Below are 17,892 nucleotides of genomic sequence, written 5' to 3' on the forward strand. Positions count from 1 at the left end.
CCGGTATTACTCCATCTTAACTGATTGCATTGGCTAAGACCGTAATTCCAAATAAGGTTACACCTGTAGATATCATGGCTTCCTACTTCAACATATCTTTTGGGCAGACACATTTCAACTCACAACATAAGACTGTTTTCTATTCTATTTTTCATTCAGTGAATGTTTATTTAGTTAGTGTTCACTTTGTGCCAGTCGCTGTGCTAAAGCCTGTAGAGTACTATTTAACGAGTAATGCATCAGAAGTTTTGACTTTCTCTCATGGGACATGATTTAGAAACAAATTCAACTGCAGCTCACATGTACAAATAAAAATCTGTCAGAGGCTAAGCATGAAATGCAGAAGGTTAACAAACATATCTGCCATGGGAAAGTAGACTGTTCCCCAGTGCCTGCTTTCCCAGTGGTAAGTTTATCAACGGGCTGGCTCGAGCCCCCACACTGTAGGCTCCCCATCTTAAGTCCTAAGAATCCCAAATAACTCCAGGTTCCTGTACCCCCACTGCACAGTTGTGAATGTCATCCCTCCCACTGAAACCTTAAAGTCAAGTTAACAGATGATGTTTATTTCACAAAACAATTTTGTTTCAACCTCAGCAAAAACTATTTCATTTATTTTGGGAAACCAGCACCTGATTTTCTCTGCTCCTTAATTCACATGGTGGCCGGAAAATGGTCTTCCCACAATGACACAACTGACAGTATCTCAGCCCTAGTTCCTAGGAAGGAGATGTTATTCCTACAACAAGGAGATCAGGGTCACATGGTTAAAAACGTAGTTGTTGGGGAGAATGCCAGTGACCCTGTGAATGGGAGACTGTTAACAGTGAGCTGGGGAAACAAAAACTGCCTGCTACACCTGTCCAAAGATTGGTAGTTAATGTAGTTTAATGCAAATGCCAGCATAAGTTAAATAGACCAGATTAGTTTTCAACGAAACTGTAAGAGGTGAATTAATTTGGTTGATCATTGGGAAACTACCTGGGACTTAGTTAGGAAAAGAGAAAGAGAGACAGAGCAGACATACTTATACCCTTCATCATCTCCAAGATCAGGATCCTGTTTTCCCCTCACATATGAGGAGCATTATTTTTTTAAACTACCTTGCTTGGGGCACTCATAATATTCTGTATTTTATTATCAATTCTTATACTCTTATATTGTCTTTTTTAATGATTTTAAACTACTTATATTTAGAAGCTCTCCATTCATTGTTATGATCACTAAAACATTTAAAATTCTATTGTCTTTAATGAAGCAGACACCTGTGTGTTTATTAATGCAGTTGAAAGTGGATAACCCATCACACATATCTAGTTTACAACTTATTTTCAGAAAATATATTGCTCATTTTAATAGATAAGCTACATTCATTTTAAGACCTAAAATGTTCTGTGGGCATTTAAAAATGTGAAAATATGTAGTGTTCTAAGAGAAAGCAAGTATCTATTGTATTTATTATTCCGAAAACTTTTGTCTTCCATATCTGATTTGATTATAAAATCTGAGGCTTTTAGAAAAGGATGTGCAAAAGGGCTTATGAACTCTACCACATATTTTGAATATTTGAATGTTTCAGATATTTCAGAAAATCTCAGTCCAACCTAGAACCTTGAAATTAGTGTATTATAAAAGAAATTGTTCTTATTTTATTAGGAGAGCAGATCAATTAATCCAGGAAGATAAGGATGATGTCGTTCCATACTGCATTGCCATTGGTGATGTGAAAAAATTAGCCAACTTTTTTATGTCGAGAGGTCAGCTTAAAGAAGCTCTGCTTATTGCACAGGTACAACAATGTAACTACACAAACTCCGCGCCTGGGTGTGTGGGTGTGTGGAAGGAAGGCTCCACATGATCCAGAGTTGTAGACGGCTTGGCTTTTGCCCACCTCCCAACCGTCTCTGTCCACATTGCAGTCACACAGTCTGGTCACACCGAATGTACTTTAGACCTACAAGCATCCCTGAAGTCTGATCTTTTGTGTGCTGATGAATGTCAGGTGTGGTTGAGCAGCTTTTTCTAGTAGCCATGTACTTATAGATACAAAGGGAGTTCACCTTTTTTTCCCAAATTCTAAGGGTGTCTCCAAATTGTATAGATTTCAAACACGATTTGAGTGAGCAGTTGATCCTTGAACAACACAGAGGTTAGAGGTACTGAACCCCCACCCAGTCAGAAATCCACATACAAGTTTTGACTCTCCCAAAACTTACCTACTGAAAGCCTACTGTTGACCAGAAGCTTTACTGAAAACATAGTCGATTAACATATGTTTTCTTTATGTATTGTATACTGTATCATTACAATAAAGTAAGCTAGGGGTAGAAATGTTATTAGGAAAATCATAAGGAAGAGAAAATACATTTACAGGATTGTACTGTATTTATTGAAAAAAAAAAAAGTCTGCATGTAAGTGGACCCATGCAGTTCAAACTCATGTTGTTCAAGGGTCAACTGTACTTTGATCAAAATAATATTCTGAAATTGGTCAGCTATCAGCAATTAGCTAAAAATTAATTAAAGATTTCATTAAATTCCAGGCTGCTTGTGAGGGAAACATACAGACCTTACATGTTTCTACACCGAAAGGATCTTCATATTCTGATGATATCTACAAGGAAGACTTTAATGAGTGAGCATTTTATTCTTTGCGTGGGGTCATATTTTAATGGTTGACTTCCCTGTAGGAGGTTTTGAGAGCCATGCAGTTCATCTTTCTCTGCATACAGAGGGCTTGGCTGGGTCACCTCATTTCACCATAGTCCCGCTCTATCTCGGCCCCTCCCTACATGAACAGGGCAACCTCAGGCAGGGAGAGACGGACATGCAGTCTATGCACCTTTTGTGGCACTTCCAGAGGGGCAGAATGCATTTCAGTAGAGAGATTGCAAATAAAGCCCCTAAGTACTTAAATACTTAAAAACTGATCAAACCTGTTTAAGGAAGGAGGGGCAGTGAAAATACAGGTGTGCTGTTTATTAAATGTTTCACTGTAAAGTCAGTGTAGATAATTGTTCATTGTTCATAATCCCAAGACCACAGAATTAGTGTTGGGAATAAAATTTAGGCTCCTTTTAAAGAAGAAATCCAGATACATATGTTCTTAAAAGAAATGGAAGTTAGAATTCTTCAGCCTTTTGACTTTTGTAAAATTTAATAATCTACTTTCCCGTGCCACATCTATTGGCTCCAATTATTGCTCTAGAAAATTGGATATTTAAACTTTTAAAGTAAAAAGTCGTAAAATGTTAAGCAAATAATGTGTGGCGACCAACATACTCCTTCCTGGTTCTTTGCTGTTATTCTCTGCCATTTCTTTCTTTCTTTCTTCCTTTCTTTCCTTCTTTTTTAAGATTTTATTTATTTGTCAGAGAGCAAGAGAGCACAAGCAGGGGGAGCGGCAGAGGGAGAAGCAGGCTTCCCGCTGAGCGGAGAGCCCGATGTGGGGCTCGATCCCAGGACCCTGGGATCATGACCTGAGCCAAAGGCAGACGCTTAACTGACTGAGCCACCCAGGCGCCCCTGTTCTCTCTCATTTCTAGACTTGAATGTACACTACCTGTATTTTGTGTCACCACCTAAATTCTGAAAAGTTACCGTTCAACCTATAACTCTTCTAAGGTTGACTGTCCCTATAGCTGAGTTATAAATGATTCAGTGTAGGATGGTAAATTTTGAAAGTTAGGCTTTTCTTCTGACATTTGTGGGGTGTGGGGGAGGGGAGCCCACTTACCAGTTTGTCTGCCTTACCAAAAATCGGTCTTTATACTTGAATCAAAGAGATCAAATTAAATCCGATTTTATCCTTTAATCAGCTTGTTATGAAAGGGCATTAGCCCATTTAATGGTGGAATCTTTGCGTTTATAGAGAATGTATACTTTTTTCTTTTCTAGACTCCTGCACAAAGTCAGTGAAGAACTGGCTGAGTGGTATTTTCAGGACGGTCGCGCCGTGCTTGCGGCGTGTTGCCAGCTAGCTGTGGATAACCCTGAGGTACGCTCCACGGCGGTGAGTGTGCATGAGAAGCTCTTAAGATGTGTCATGGTGTGTGGAAAAAATACGGCAACTTCTGTGTGAGATCTGATTGTACATGCTTTCCAAGCCTGAGCTTCCATGCCTCCTAAAAGCACACATAAACTCTAGAGACTATGAGATCTTTTTTTTTTTTTTTCAATTTATTTTTATCACAAGATACACTTTTGTAACAACCTTACTTTAGGTGTTTCATCCTATGTGAGAAGCAGTAATGTGGTCAAGGGAAAAATCTCTGGACTGGGACTCAGAATACCTGACTTTTGGAAAGCACTTATTTTTAAGTATACTTTAGTATATTCTTCACAAGTTATGTTTTTAAGGTATTTTCCATTTGACCCACTAATCTAATAAGAATGTGAAGTAAAGATGGATTCTATTTTGCATGTATCCTTAGATATAGTATATTTAAGAGATAATTGGTAACCATTGCACACTATTGAAATAGCTTTTAAGAATTTACATTGTTTTGTGATAGATTGAAGGACATGTTGAGGATATGGCAGAAAGACTGTTATTAATTAATTATAAAAATATTACTAAGGGTTTTAAACTTAAATTCTGACCTTATAAAAATTTCCTGTATGTCCTTTTATCACGAGCTTTTCCACCTGGAAATTGCATTTATACTCATACAGGTACTTTATAGGAATATGGCATTCAATATTTCATAAGAATGATTGATTATAGGTTAGTACTACTTTATCTACTTTATGAGCTTGGCGGGGAATGATGATCCAATCCAGCATCTGTGAAACTGAAGGAATTATTTTCTTATTGAGCAAGCTTGCTATGGCATACCTGATTCGCGGGAATGAGCTAGAGTTGGCCGTGTGTGTGGGCACAGTGCTGGGGGACGCTGCAGCACCCGCGACCCATTATGCCCTGGAATTGTTGGCAAGAAAATGCATGATGACTCCAACATGGTAAGATTTTCTAAATTCAAAGAATGATTCTATAGTGATGGAATACGTTTTTTTAATATCATAAGTTGCAATAGATGTGTGTTGGGAGAATACAGCATCTCCCTTTTTTAAAATAAAAGCAGATTGTGGGAGGAAACCATGCTATGACAAGGAAGTAACAGTGGGAACTACCCTGGTTATATAAGGAAATCTTCCACGACCCATTCTGACGCAGGGCAGACGGAACTCCATGATCGTTTAAGCACACAAAACATCACGAGAATAAATGCGTGCTTCTTAAGAGAATCAGGACCACACATTTCCACATTTTAAATTCTACCTCTCTGCCCTCATTCTTGTTGGATCTTGTGTCTTAGTTTAAGGTTTGGAAAATAAAGTCACTTTTCTAATGGAGAGTTGTAACGTGGTTTAGCCGGAGACTTGGAACTGGCCATTTCCCCAAACCTGAGCAGCATGCTTAGAAATTGACCCTGGGAAGGCCCTGTCACAGCAGTTCTCATTCCCGTCTGCAGTGCCCTGATTTCAGGGCAGGCAGTCCTTCCTTAGGGAGCCACTCAGGAGAGAGACGATGCTGACAGTCAATAGGTGGTTGTTGAATAAAGGTGATTTTAGACTTTTATCTTCTCCTTCCCCAAGTACTTAGAACCTCAAGGAGTTTCTAAGTGAACTTATTTCTCAGGTCCTGCACCTCTTCCCACCTTACACCCCATGCACATACATACCACTCTTAGAGTGGAGCTAGACAGACTCCACTGTTGAATTCTACAGATAATAGTAATATTAATAATAAGGACAGTTAACTAACCCTTCTATGCTGCTTACTCTATGCCATGCACTGTTTTAAGCACTTTACATGTAATAACTCACTAGATAACTATGCTGTTGATATTGATTTGTCTCAGGTCTCAGTCAGTGCTGGAGCCAAGATTCAAGGTTACATAAACTGGCTGCAAAGTTTGCACTTAGCTACTGTCTTAGTAGACTTACTAAGTAGACTTAGCAGACTACGACAACAAAATGTCCCAGACTGGGTGGCTTATAAACAACAGAAATTTGTTTCTCACAGTTCTGGAGGCTGAGAAGGCTAAGGTCAAGATGCTGGAAGATTTGGTGTCTGATGAGAGCTGGCTTCCTGGGTCATCACTGGCCATCTTCTTGCTCTGCTCACTTGTGGAAGGAGCTAGCTAGTTTTTGAGGGCACTAATCCCATTCATGAGGGCTCAGCCCTCAGGACCTAATCACCTCCCAAAGGTCCCACTTCTAAATACCATTATATTGGGGATTAGGTTTCGATATAGGACTTTGGGGGGCAACATAAGCATCCAGTCTCTGGGTCAGCTATCATGCTATCCCACCTCCTTAATCTGTGGCTAAGTCAGCAAAAGAGCAACACTTCCCATTTTCCTTTTCTTTCTGGATCTGGGGGCTTCACAGTGAATCAGGAATCTCAGGGGTTTTATAATTTTTTACCATATCTTATGATAAGAGCTCCCTCCCCCCAAGCAAGGGCAAAATGAACTATTGGGATTTCATCAAGGTAAAAGGCTTTTGCACAGCAAAAGAAACAGTCCACAAAACCAAAAGACACCCGACAGAATGGGAGAACATATTTGCGAATGACATATCAGATAAAGGGCTAGTATCCAAAATCTATAAAGAACTTCTTAAACTCAACACCCAAAGAACAAATGATCCAATCAAGAAATGGGCAGAAGACATGAACAGACATTTTTCCAAAGCAGACATCCAAATGGCCAACAGACACATGAAAAAGTGCTCAACATCACTCGGCATCAGGGAGATCCAAATCAAAACCTCAGTGAGATACCACCTCACACCAGTCAGAATGGCTAAAATTAACAAGTCAGGAAACCACAGATTTTGGCGGAGATGTGGAGAAAGGGGAACCCTCCTACGCTGTTGGTGGGAATGCAAGCTGGTGCAGCCACTCTGGAAGACAGTATGGAGATTCCTCAAAAAGTTGAAAATAGAGTTACCCTATGATCCAGCAATTGCACTACTGGGTATTTACCATAAAGATACAAATGTAGGGATCCGAAGGGGTACGTGCACCCCGATGTTTATAGCAGCAATGTCCACAATAGCCAAACTGTGGAAAGAGCCAAGATGTCCATCGACAGATGAATGGATAAAGAAGATGTGGTATATATACACAATGGAATATTACGCAGCCATCAAAAGGAATGAGATCTTGCCATTTGCAACGACGTGGATGGAACTGGAGGGTGTTATGCTGAGTGAAATAAGTCAATCAGAGAAAGACATGTATCACATGACCTCACTGATATGAGGAATTCTTAATTTCAGGAAACAAACTGAGTGTTGCTGGAGTGGTGGGGGGTGGGAGGGATGGGGTGGCTGGGTGATAGACATTGGGGAGGGTATGGGCTGTGGTGAGTGCTGTGAATTGTGCAAGACTGTTGAGTCACAGACCTGTACCTCTGAAACAAATAATGCAACATATGTTAAGAAAAAAAAAGAAGAAGATAGCAGGGGGGGAAGAATGAAGAGGGGCATATCGGAGGGAGAGATGAACCATGAGAGACAATGGACTCTGAAAAACAAACTGAGGGTTCTAGAGGGGAGGGGGGTGGGGGGATGGGTTAGCCTGGTGATGGGTATTAAGGAGGGCACATTCTGCGTGGAGCACTGGGTGTTATGCACAAACAAAGAATCATGGAACACTACATCAAGAACTATGTAATGTATGGTGATTAACATAACAATAAAAAATTTAAAAAAAAGAGCTCCCTCCCCCAACCCAAATGTAGTGGCCCCCCCCAATATCAGCCTTAGACTGAAATGTCTTAAATGCCCACCATCCTTAGCACCCAGTTTTCCTTCTGTTGGGAAGGATGGCAGTCAGTTACCTACTTGCCTTGGACCCATCCCAAAGCATGAGGTTTAACTCAGATTTATATTCACAAAGGTGACCAACTCCATGCTAAAAGTCATCATCTAATCTAAATAAAATTTGATTAGTTTTTTTTTTTTAGTTGAGGGTAAAAAGGAAAACAGAAATAGAAATTAAATTTAATTGAAGTCTAAAAAATCTTTCAACCGACTATATGTCTTAGTTGCTTTTCATATAAAACAGACTTCCATTTCCTTGTAACTGCCCCAAGAAGTTTTCTTTATATATCCATAGATACATGTACCACAAACTAGGATAAAGTTCAAATTCTGAAATATGTGGCGCTGATCAGGTTTATTTCCAGGCGGAATCTGTAATTCTCTGGGTTATTCATAGAGCTCCAGAAATTTAGGTAAAAATAGATAGCTGCATAATTTCAAGAGAATGTTCATAACATTTACTGGTAAAAGCTTCCTTCTTGGTTCTCTCTCTCTCTCTTTTTTTTTAAAGATTTTATTTATTTATTTGACAGAGAGAGAGCACAAGTAGGCAGAGTGGCTTCTTGGTTCTCGTTGCATATTATCCATGGTATTCATATTTAAAATCCTTTTCTTTTTAGCTTTCCGTCTGTTGGATACAGGTATTATCTAGTTTTGTAAAAGCATTTAATTAAAAAACTCTTGTTTTATTTTAGTTTTAGAATGTTAACTCTATATTAAGATCATTACCTGTTCTTGCTTCATTGTTTTACAGAATGCTAGTTCATTTATAGAATTTGTAACATATAAAACCTAACTACAAAGTAGTAAGAACTGTTCCTGTAGCCTAGATACAAAATCACTCCTGATTTTATACTTAAAACTTGTGTAATGAACAAACTGTGACTTTCTACACTACAAAATGATAGTTAATAGCTAAGCAAGTGAAAAATGCCTGTTCTGGTAGCAAAATTTAAGATTTTAGTTTAGGTTTGTATCATTACAAATATATACATTTCCCCCAATTGGTGAACTGAATTTTCAATAAATAGTAAATTACACTAAAGAGTGAATAAAATTAGCTAGCATTGTTGTAAATTTCAATGTATCAGGATATAATTCTACAGTGAGAAAGTCAGGTTTTTGTCTGTAGTTTATAGAAGTTTGAATAGAATTTTAGCACAGCTATTTTATGCACTATAAAAGCAAATGGTAATTTCTATATTCTCACGGACATAATTGAATACTGCTATTAAATGTTGGTATCAGAATATAGTTATTTAAACCTTTTAGCAAGAACAGATGAATTACCCTAATTTGAGACTTGTAAAAACACTCAAACATTTACCTGCTCTGTGATGATAGACTATTTGACACACACAACTTGTCTCTATTCCTGTTCTATGCCCATGATATTCTTGATTAAATATCTCTTAATGTTTTTAAAATAATTATTCACGTAAATGACCAACGTACATTTTACTGAAGGCTTCACAATGAAGGTGAGGGAGGATTTTACTCTCAGAAGTCTGCCCTTCAGAAATTCACATTTGAAATATTGTCTATTCTCAAGTTATGCTGAATGTGTCATATATCAGTTTCTTGAAAATAGAATAACTTCCCGAACCATTCAAAATTAGTGTTTTCTCAGTTATGATGTATGCAACCAAAAACTCTACCTAGTGATTTTTTAAAAAGCAGTATACAAAATATTTTTAACATAAAGCTGTTAAGTCCATACAACACTTTAAAATACCTTATTTTTTAAGTGATTTATTCCATTTTTTGAATCTTTAAAAAGTAAATCAGAAAATTGCATTTCTATCTTTGATTTCCACCTAAAGTTTAGGAGAGATGCAGAAAATCCAAAATTCTAAACTTAAAACATCTAAGTATTCTGTTGGTTTTAAGGACCTGGCTAATCCAGCCGCAGCTGGCTAGCATAACTAAAGCTGATGAGAATTAGTTTTCACAAAGTTTGCTTTATAATTCACTCCAAAGAATATATCTAATACTACTTAGTTTGGTTAGAGAATTATTCTGTAATAACAAAATTAATTGCAAATATATAAAGATTGATTTAGATTTTTAAAAGATTATAGAAATTTCATAATCCATTTATCCTTCATGCTCTTCGGTTTCTGTGATCTACATTTAGAAGACTTTCATAATTAGGTAGGAAATTAGTACTGTTTATATAAGTAGAAAATTGAGGGAGGTGGTAGAGTTTTCTTCCTTTGAAATAGTTCTAAATGTTATTTTTAGATTTTTTTCCTAAATTGAAGTTTCCCCTTTTGTTATGTGCATAGGAACCTGGCAGCTGATCTTCTCCTGATGATTCCTGATAATGAACTGCAGTTAGTTAAACTCTGTGCTTTCTACCCAGGGTGTACTGAAGAGATAAATGATCTTCATGAAAAGGTACGCGAAGGATATTACATACTCCAGTTTGGAATGCAGTGCTGTGATTTAACTAATTTTAGGTTCAGGCACATAGACATTCAGGCAGAGAAACAAACATATCCCTTTCCCACCCTTTTATAAATATAACAGAAATGATAACAATACGCGACATTTGTTGAGCTTCTACTATATGCTTGGAATAGTTCTAGATTTTCACATAGATTTGCGTTTTACTCAACTCTCATGAAACCCTGAAAAGCAGGGAATATTGTTCGTATTTTACAAAGAAAGTGAGCTCAGAGAAGGTAAGGAACTGCCCTCAGTTAAAGGTGGAGGGTGAATTTCAGCTTCAGCATGTCTGCCTCCACGTCCCAAGCCCTTCCCACTCTGCCACTCTGCATTGTAAGGAACATGTATGCTAACTTTCTAAAAATAGGCAACTTAGGATCCTTAAAAGAGTTAATGAGGTATAATGAAATTCACATGCATTATTCTAAAGCACCTTAAAGAATTATTCCTTTGAGGAATATAGGAATTTACGTACCAAGATCATATATAAAAACAACCAAAATATTCAATACTTGGAAGATTGTTTATGTAAATTGCAGTACATTTCTGTATTTCAGTGCTTTTAATCCATTAAAAAGATCATGAAGCTGTTTTTATTGACATTGGTAGATGGCTGTAAAACAGTTATATAAAAAAGCAGAATATGAAATATGCACATGCCATGTGATTTTCATTTTGAAAATAACTGTGTACATATTTGTTATTTATAGCATATTTATTAACATAACAATAAAAAATTAAAGAAAAAAAGAAAAATGTAAGATATAATAAAACATTTTCTTATCTTTAACTCCAAAAAACAATGTTTTGTTTCACTTACATGACCCTTGATTTCTCCCCAGGGGCTGAGTGGGAATGGGGATATCCATCAATGGATACTTACTAAGTATTATGATAGTACAAATAGACCAGGAGTATGTGTGAGTGTGTGTGTGTGTGAGCGTGAGTGAGCATGTGTGTGAGCGTATGTGTGACTGGGTGTGAGCATGTATGTGTGAGCATATGTGTATGTGAGCGTATGTGTGACTGTGTGTGTGAGCATATGTGAGTGTGTTGTGAGCATATGTGTGTGTGTGAGAGTGGGTGGGTAGGTGGGTGTGTGAGCGTGTGTGAGCGGGTGTGTGTGAGCGTATGTGTGAGTGTGTGTGTGAGCGACTGAGTGTGTGATACCAGGGGAAATACTTGTGAAAGGATAAATGTGCACAGTGACCAGGGGGTTCTGAGATTTTGGGTGATTTAACTTCTTTTTACACTTTGTATTCTGTGAATTGTTTTTTAAATGAGCCGCACTTGCTTTTACAAACATGACAAATAAAAGCAATTTCCGTGTTGAAATTAAAATAGGAAAGGAAGTAGGAACTGTACATTTGCCACATAGTGCCTTTTTTTAAGTTCTATTCATTGATATGAGAAAGAGAGAGAGCAGGAGCAGGGGAAGAAGAGGGTATGGGGGAGGGCCAGAGAGAGGGCGAAGTCGGCTCCCCGCTGAGTGCAGAGCCCTATGCCAGGCTCAGTCCCAGGACCCTGAGACCAAGGACCCGAGCCGAAGTCCGCCACGTAACCCACTGAGCCACCCAGGCACCCTGCCTAATGCTTTAAGTGTAACCCACATACCTTCTGAGGTGAGAACAGCAGGCGCTAATATTAGGGCTTAGAGAGGCAAAATATCTGTCTGTGTTTACACCCTGGTAATGACGTGGTAGGATGGCATTTGCATAGTCTTTTCATCACATGTTCTAAAAGGATGTCATCAGACTTTCTGGTCAGACTTCATTAATAACTCTTTAGACAGACTAGTCAGTGTGTGTAAAGGCGTTACTACCTCTGGACAACTTCACAAGTAATGCTAAAATTATATTTTCAAATATTATATTAATTTATATAACTTGGAATTTTAAGGTAGGACAGGAATGACAGGAATGATCATCTTACTCTTATATTTTATTTGAGAATAAAATTTCAACAGAAACCATTTTTGTATTTCCTTTACTTTTTGAGCATATATCAAAGTGAAGAAACTTTATTTTATCTAGCCAGGCAGAGTACCTACAACATAGTAGTTGCTCAGTAAGTAACTGGCATTTAGTAAATGAAGATGGGGAAGCAATGTGAAATGTTGTATGTATGAAAGCTCTTTTAATTTAGTTTGTTGTAATTTTTTAAGAGAGAGAGATTGAGGAATCTAAAATGTTCAGTTTACCAAATTTTTATTTATTTTTTATGTTTTTATTTAACTTCCGGGTAGTTAACATCCAGTGTTTTATTAGTCTCAGGTGTACAACACAGGGATTCATCACTTCCATACATCACCCCACAAGAGCACTCCTTAGTCCCTATCACCTACTTCTCCCTTCCCCCCACCCACTTTAAACCACAGAAGTTATGAAACTCTTGAATAAATGCATTAATAAATAGGTCGAATAAACCATCTTAGTGACCTGAGGGGACGTAAAGGGAAAGTACGAAGGGAAGAGAGTGACGAATCTCAAAGGCGAGCAGACAGTCGGCCTTCGGAGATTGAACTGTGGCATGTGGAGTCACAACACAGAATCCTCTCTGCAGTGGGAGCACCTTCTCCACGGTTGCCGAAGACCAGCGAACCGAAGCATTCAACTATTTATAGGTGTTGCTTAGAAACAAACCAGCAAACTTAACACTTCCACTTCAAACATCGTGAACACATCAGATTTGGATATAAACGATACCTTAATTCATGCCTACATTATGGAAGCAGAAGAACTTACAGAGGAGCAGACTCTGAACAGGAAAAAAAAAATTTGGAAAAAATAGGGAGTATTGCTTTGTATTTTACAGTGACGAAATCTCATAGGCTCAAAATCTCCATTTTGTGGCATTTCAGAATGTCAGAGCTAAAAACTTTGAGGGCTTGTACATGTTTTGCCTTCCTGCTTGAAATGACGTGGCTTTGTCTCAAAGGCCAAGTGAAATTAAATTCCAGAGTGTAGAGGGCGTGGAAGGGTGTATCGTTGATGTTTTCCACATTTAATGTCCTTTCTGGCATCAATCCGTATATCTTGAAATAACAAATCTCAGCAGTTCTTTTCTGAATTACATGCATGGATACTAATTCTGATATCACAGTCAGGACAATTTCGTTCTACCTCTTTTATTAGGTATTTATGTGATGAAAAACTTTTAACTCATTAGGTAATACCCTATTTATTATTAGATCCTGAGGATATTTTCATAAATGTATGCTTTTAATACAAATTATTTCATTTATATCTATTTTGAGCGATTTAGTATAAAGAAAAACATACTAGACATATTGGAAATGTTTAGTACTTATACTGCTGCTTTTATCCCTGTAAATTTTAGTAACGTCATCAAAACCAATTACTTTTCAGTGCAAGCTACCCACGGTAGAGGAATGTATGCAGTTAGCGGAGACAGCCCAGGCAGATGGTAATATATTTGAAACTGTGAAGTATTATTTGTTAAGTCAGGAACCTGAAAAAGCCCTTCCTATTGGTATTGATTACATTAAAGGTAAGTTTTTATTTGGTAGTATAATCTAAAATCTCATTTATTTGATCTTTTCATTAATATTGATAAGCAACCTTAAAATCAAGCACTGGCCATCCTAATTTTTTTTTATTATGTTAGTCAACATACAGTACATCATTAGTTTTTGATGTGTAGTGATCCACGATTCATTGTTTGCATATAACACCCAATGCTCCATGCAATACATGCCCTCCTTAATACCCATCACTGGACTAAATATAAAAAATAAAGAGATTGGTGATTGTACTGTATGGTATGGGAACTTGAGAGAGAGTAAGTATGAAAATACTTGTGACCTAGAAAATAAGGAGGTAGTTGGGATTGACCAGAAGAGAATTACATAAGTTAAAAATTGGATGAACATGTTTTAATACTTAGAGAGAATCTCTTATTTTATTTTGCCAGAATACATCACTAGTTCAAATTGGACATTGGATACCATTTATCCTGTTCTTGACCTGTTGAGTTATATTCGTACTGAAATATTAGTCTTGCATACATGTACTAAGTGAGTACTTTTTCTTCAAAATATATAACTGAACCTATGTGATGTTTTAAAATGGTTATATTGTTTTTAGTGTTCAGATCATGAAATAAGATCATCTTGGACAGGTAGATGCCCTTGTTGAAAAATTACGTTTTTATTTGCTATTCTTTTTTTTAAAGATTGATTTATTTATTTTAGAGGGAGAGAGGGGAGAGGAAGAGGGAGAGAGAGAATCTCAAGCAGACTGCGGGCTGAGCTCAGAGCCCAACTTGGGGCTCAATCTCATGACCCTGAGATCATGACTTGAGCCGAAACCAAGAGTTGGACGCTTAACCTACCGAGCTACCTAGGTGCCCCTTTATTTACTATTCTTAAGAAAAAATACAGAGGTCAATTTGAAACAGAAATAGTCTTAGTGGTCCTGTTTACTAATACCCAGAGTGTGTATGTTTATATAGGTGTTTGTACACACATGCACGTACGCACACACACACACCAACACACACACACACACTCTCTCTCTCTCTCTCTCTCTCTCTCTCTCTCTCTCTCTCTCTCTCTTTCTCTCTCTCCCTTTCTCCCTCTCTCCCTCTCCCTCTCTCCCCCCCCTCCCCTACCTGGCTCAAACAGGGCTAATTCAAAGCTTTGGGGTAGTCTTAGTCCTCAAGAAGCTAGTGGTTGTATCTATTAAATAGCTACTGTGTGCAAAAAAGCAAACGAGGCTGGGGAAAAAAGTGACGGTGCTAGAAAGTGAAAAATAGACACCATCCCTGCATTCAAGTATAATTTAAGGACAATGTTGTCCATAGAATGAAAAGTCCCCAGACACTGTGTGTAGTTTGTAATGGAGGCTTTGGGCTGTTTTTGCTTTAATGGTGTATGTGGAAAAGTTGATGCCACAGCCTGGGAAAGTTTCCCTAGCAGGAAGTGGAGTGGGTATGCTCTGTCCTTTCCTAGAGTCTATACAACATGCCAAGAATTCCTAGATTGGGCTTAATGAGTTACTTAGAGAAAAATTTACATGAAGAAACAGTCAAGGAATAGAGAAAAACAAGAAGGCAAGAGTTAAACATTATTTGTGGTATAGCATAAATATGTGAATAGGAGTTAACTTATGAGTAAAACATCTTCAATTTGGAAAATTTTCTAAACATATTTTGCTATGTTACTCATCAAAATATAGAGATACAAGTACAGTAACTACATGTGTGAGTAACGTTCTAGACCTCAAGTTATGGAATTAAAAAAATAAATATGTTCTCTTTTAGAGCTCGAAATGAATTGCTCATATTATGTGGTTATATTGGTGCATTATTGGCTATCAGAAGACAGTACCAAAGCATTGTTCCAGCACTTTATGAGTACACAAGGTAAAACCGATTTCTCTTCTGTTATGAAATTTAAGAAATTCCTTTCACTAAGATAGTCTCTAAGTGTATCCTAGAAGGCACCAAATACATATTGTATGCATCCATTGATTCATTCAGCCTATACTTCATAATAAAGCAGTGATAAACTATATGAATTAGAAGTGAATTAGGATATAAATAATAGAAATCCTAATTCTAGCTTAAACACATGGGGTTTCTTGGTCTTATGTCAAGACACCTGGTCGGCATTCCAGGGCTGTTAGAGCTGTGCACGGAGTCCATCCGGGACCTGAATTCTTCCCTTCTTTTGACACTGACCTCCTTGGCTTCCTTCCACTTGCTTGAGGAACCCAGGGTGACAGGGTCTGCATTCTAAGCAGGAAGCAGAGAAGGGTGACAGGGACCCCAAAGCATGAGGCATCTGACTCGGGAAGGAGAGGCCCCCTTGGGTTATATGCCTGCATCCCTTCAGCCAGAACTGTGGAACCCTGTTTTTAGAAGAAGCAGAGAAACTGCGTATTTTAGCTTTCTGATCTCTAGGGTAGGAAAAGGCAAAGAGGATTTGTGGACAGCGGGTAACTCACTACTTCAGAGTCATGCCTGACCGTTCTCCCAAACCCCTCTATTTTCTGTCAGCTTGCTAGCTTCAGCCATTGTGCTTAAAACTAGTTACAGTCAAAAAGAAAATCCACAGCACCTTTGCAAAACATCATTTCCAAGTTGACTAGTTTGCTACACGGCAGAGTGGCTGACTCCTAAAAATACTGAGAGTCTGTGGGTAAAAGCAGTTTTTCTGAGTGCCCTTCACGCGGGGCAGACTTCCTGAGAGAAAGCTTCCTCCCCCCTCCTTTCCCTTCCCTGTCTCCGTGACAGTCCCTGTCGGTGTGGGCTGCCACCTGGAGCAGGCTGAGGGACAGTGTGGAGTGACACTGCCGGGAAACTAAAGGAAAAGTCAGTTTCTGTGCAGGCAGCAGACCCAGATTTGAAGGCAACGTTTAACAATATTACAATATCTTATGGGAGCAATAGCATGTACCACATGGAATGAAAATATTACTTAATCAAATATGTTCCATTTATATATGACTTGGGTAATGAAAGGAGAGAGAAAATGGTCCCTTGAAATCATATCAGAACTAAAAGGAGGCTTTTCCATGTAAGGCGGGAGAGACTTGGGAGAATGTATCTAAACATGCTAGTTTAGAAGGAGAAACCGAGAAGGCCCTAGTTGGAAGGAACTTCTTACTTGCCTGGTTTATGGTGTCTGCTGTCTTGTGCTCATGCTGATGCCCTCGCCCCTCGTGCTGAGCCCCCAGGGCTTTTCTCTTCGGCCATCTTCTTCCTCCCTTCCTCGGCTTCCCAGCTCGCTCTCCGGCTCTCCCTCCACCCCTTTTTCCCCTCAGTTCTCTGCCCTTAGAAACCTCCCCATTTCTGGGGCTCCACCCGTCACCTCCATGGTGGTTTTTATAGTCACGCATTGTTTCTGTGGCTCACAGGCTGGCCTCAACTCTGTGTGCTCAACGTGAAGATCCTCTTCCTCCTCAAATCTGCTGCTTCTCCTGTGTTCTCTCTTTCTTTTGATCGTGTCATTGTGTTTCTCTTGCCCAGAAGTACATGATCAGGTCCTGATTGTTTTCTCTGACCGCCATAGTTAGGGTCTGCATTAACTCCCTGCTGCTGTAGCGCTGCATCTGGTCCCCGGACCTCTGCATCTCTGTTCTTCTCCCGCTGCATCCCCTTCCTGCTGTGGCATCCGCCTCCCCAGAAGCACCCCCCTTCCTCGGTGCCCTCCGGACTCCCCACTGTCCATCACAGAGCTTCCAGATCCTTAGTCTTACGTCAAAGGTCTGCAAAAATAGGGTTCTGACCATGTGTCCCATTGTGGCCTTCTCTGTTCCCCACTCCGGCCAAACTGAATTACTTGTGATCCCGTACATATGGAGGCTGTCCCTGATAGTCTCTCAGTGTCCCCTCCACCTATTTACCTTGGATTTCCTCCTCACTTTTTGTCACTGCTTTATATATAGTAGATCATCTTTAACTACTGGACAGATAAAGTCCTATCAAGTGCACATTTGTAGACAGGGAAGCCAGGGTGTTTAAGGAATTCATTTTGGAGCTAGCCACGTTGTCAATCAAAATTTTAAGTTCAGTGATTTGGGGTAAAAGAAAATGATAAGCCACTAGCCGATTTCAGTTAATATTACTACAGTGTTAGAC

At 38.8% G+C, this 17,892-nt stretch overlaps 1 protein-coding gene across 6 annotated transcripts in view; it reads left to right on the forward strand.

Annotated features, from left to right (window-relative positions):
* Positions 1-17,892, forward strand: part of WDR17 (WD repeat domain 17) — a 111,947-nt gene that overhangs the window by 87,094 nt on the left and 6,961 nt on the right. For all 6 annotated transcript variants that reach the window (XM_073902275.1, XM_073902272.1, XM_025886306.2 and 3 more), the window contains 8 exons: positions 1,657-1,789; positions 2,544-2,635; positions 3,898-3,997; positions 4,823-4,962; positions 10,125-10,236; positions 13,656-13,797; positions 14,221-14,323; positions 15,571-15,672. In XM_073902275.1, coding sequence (XP_073758376.1) covers positions 1,657-1,789; positions 2,544-2,635; positions 3,898-3,997; positions 4,823-4,962; positions 10,125-10,236; positions 13,656-13,797; positions 14,221-14,323; positions 15,571-15,672 — 924 coding nt within the window. The remainder of the gene's footprint in view (positions 1-1,656; positions 1,790-2,543; positions 2,636-3,897; positions 3,998-4,822; positions 4,963-10,124; positions 10,237-13,655; positions 13,798-14,220; positions 14,324-15,570; positions 15,673-17,892) is intronic.

Source organism: Callorhinus ursinus, unplaced genomic scaffold (assembly GCF_003265705.2).
Source record: "Callorhinus ursinus isolate GAN/ISIS: 27379988/994484 unplaced genomic scaffold, GSC_fseal_2.0 scaffold17, whole genome shotgun sequence".
NCBI classification, from domain to species: domain Eukaryota; kingdom Metazoa; phylum Chordata; class Mammalia; order Carnivora; family Otariidae; genus Callorhinus; species Callorhinus ursinus.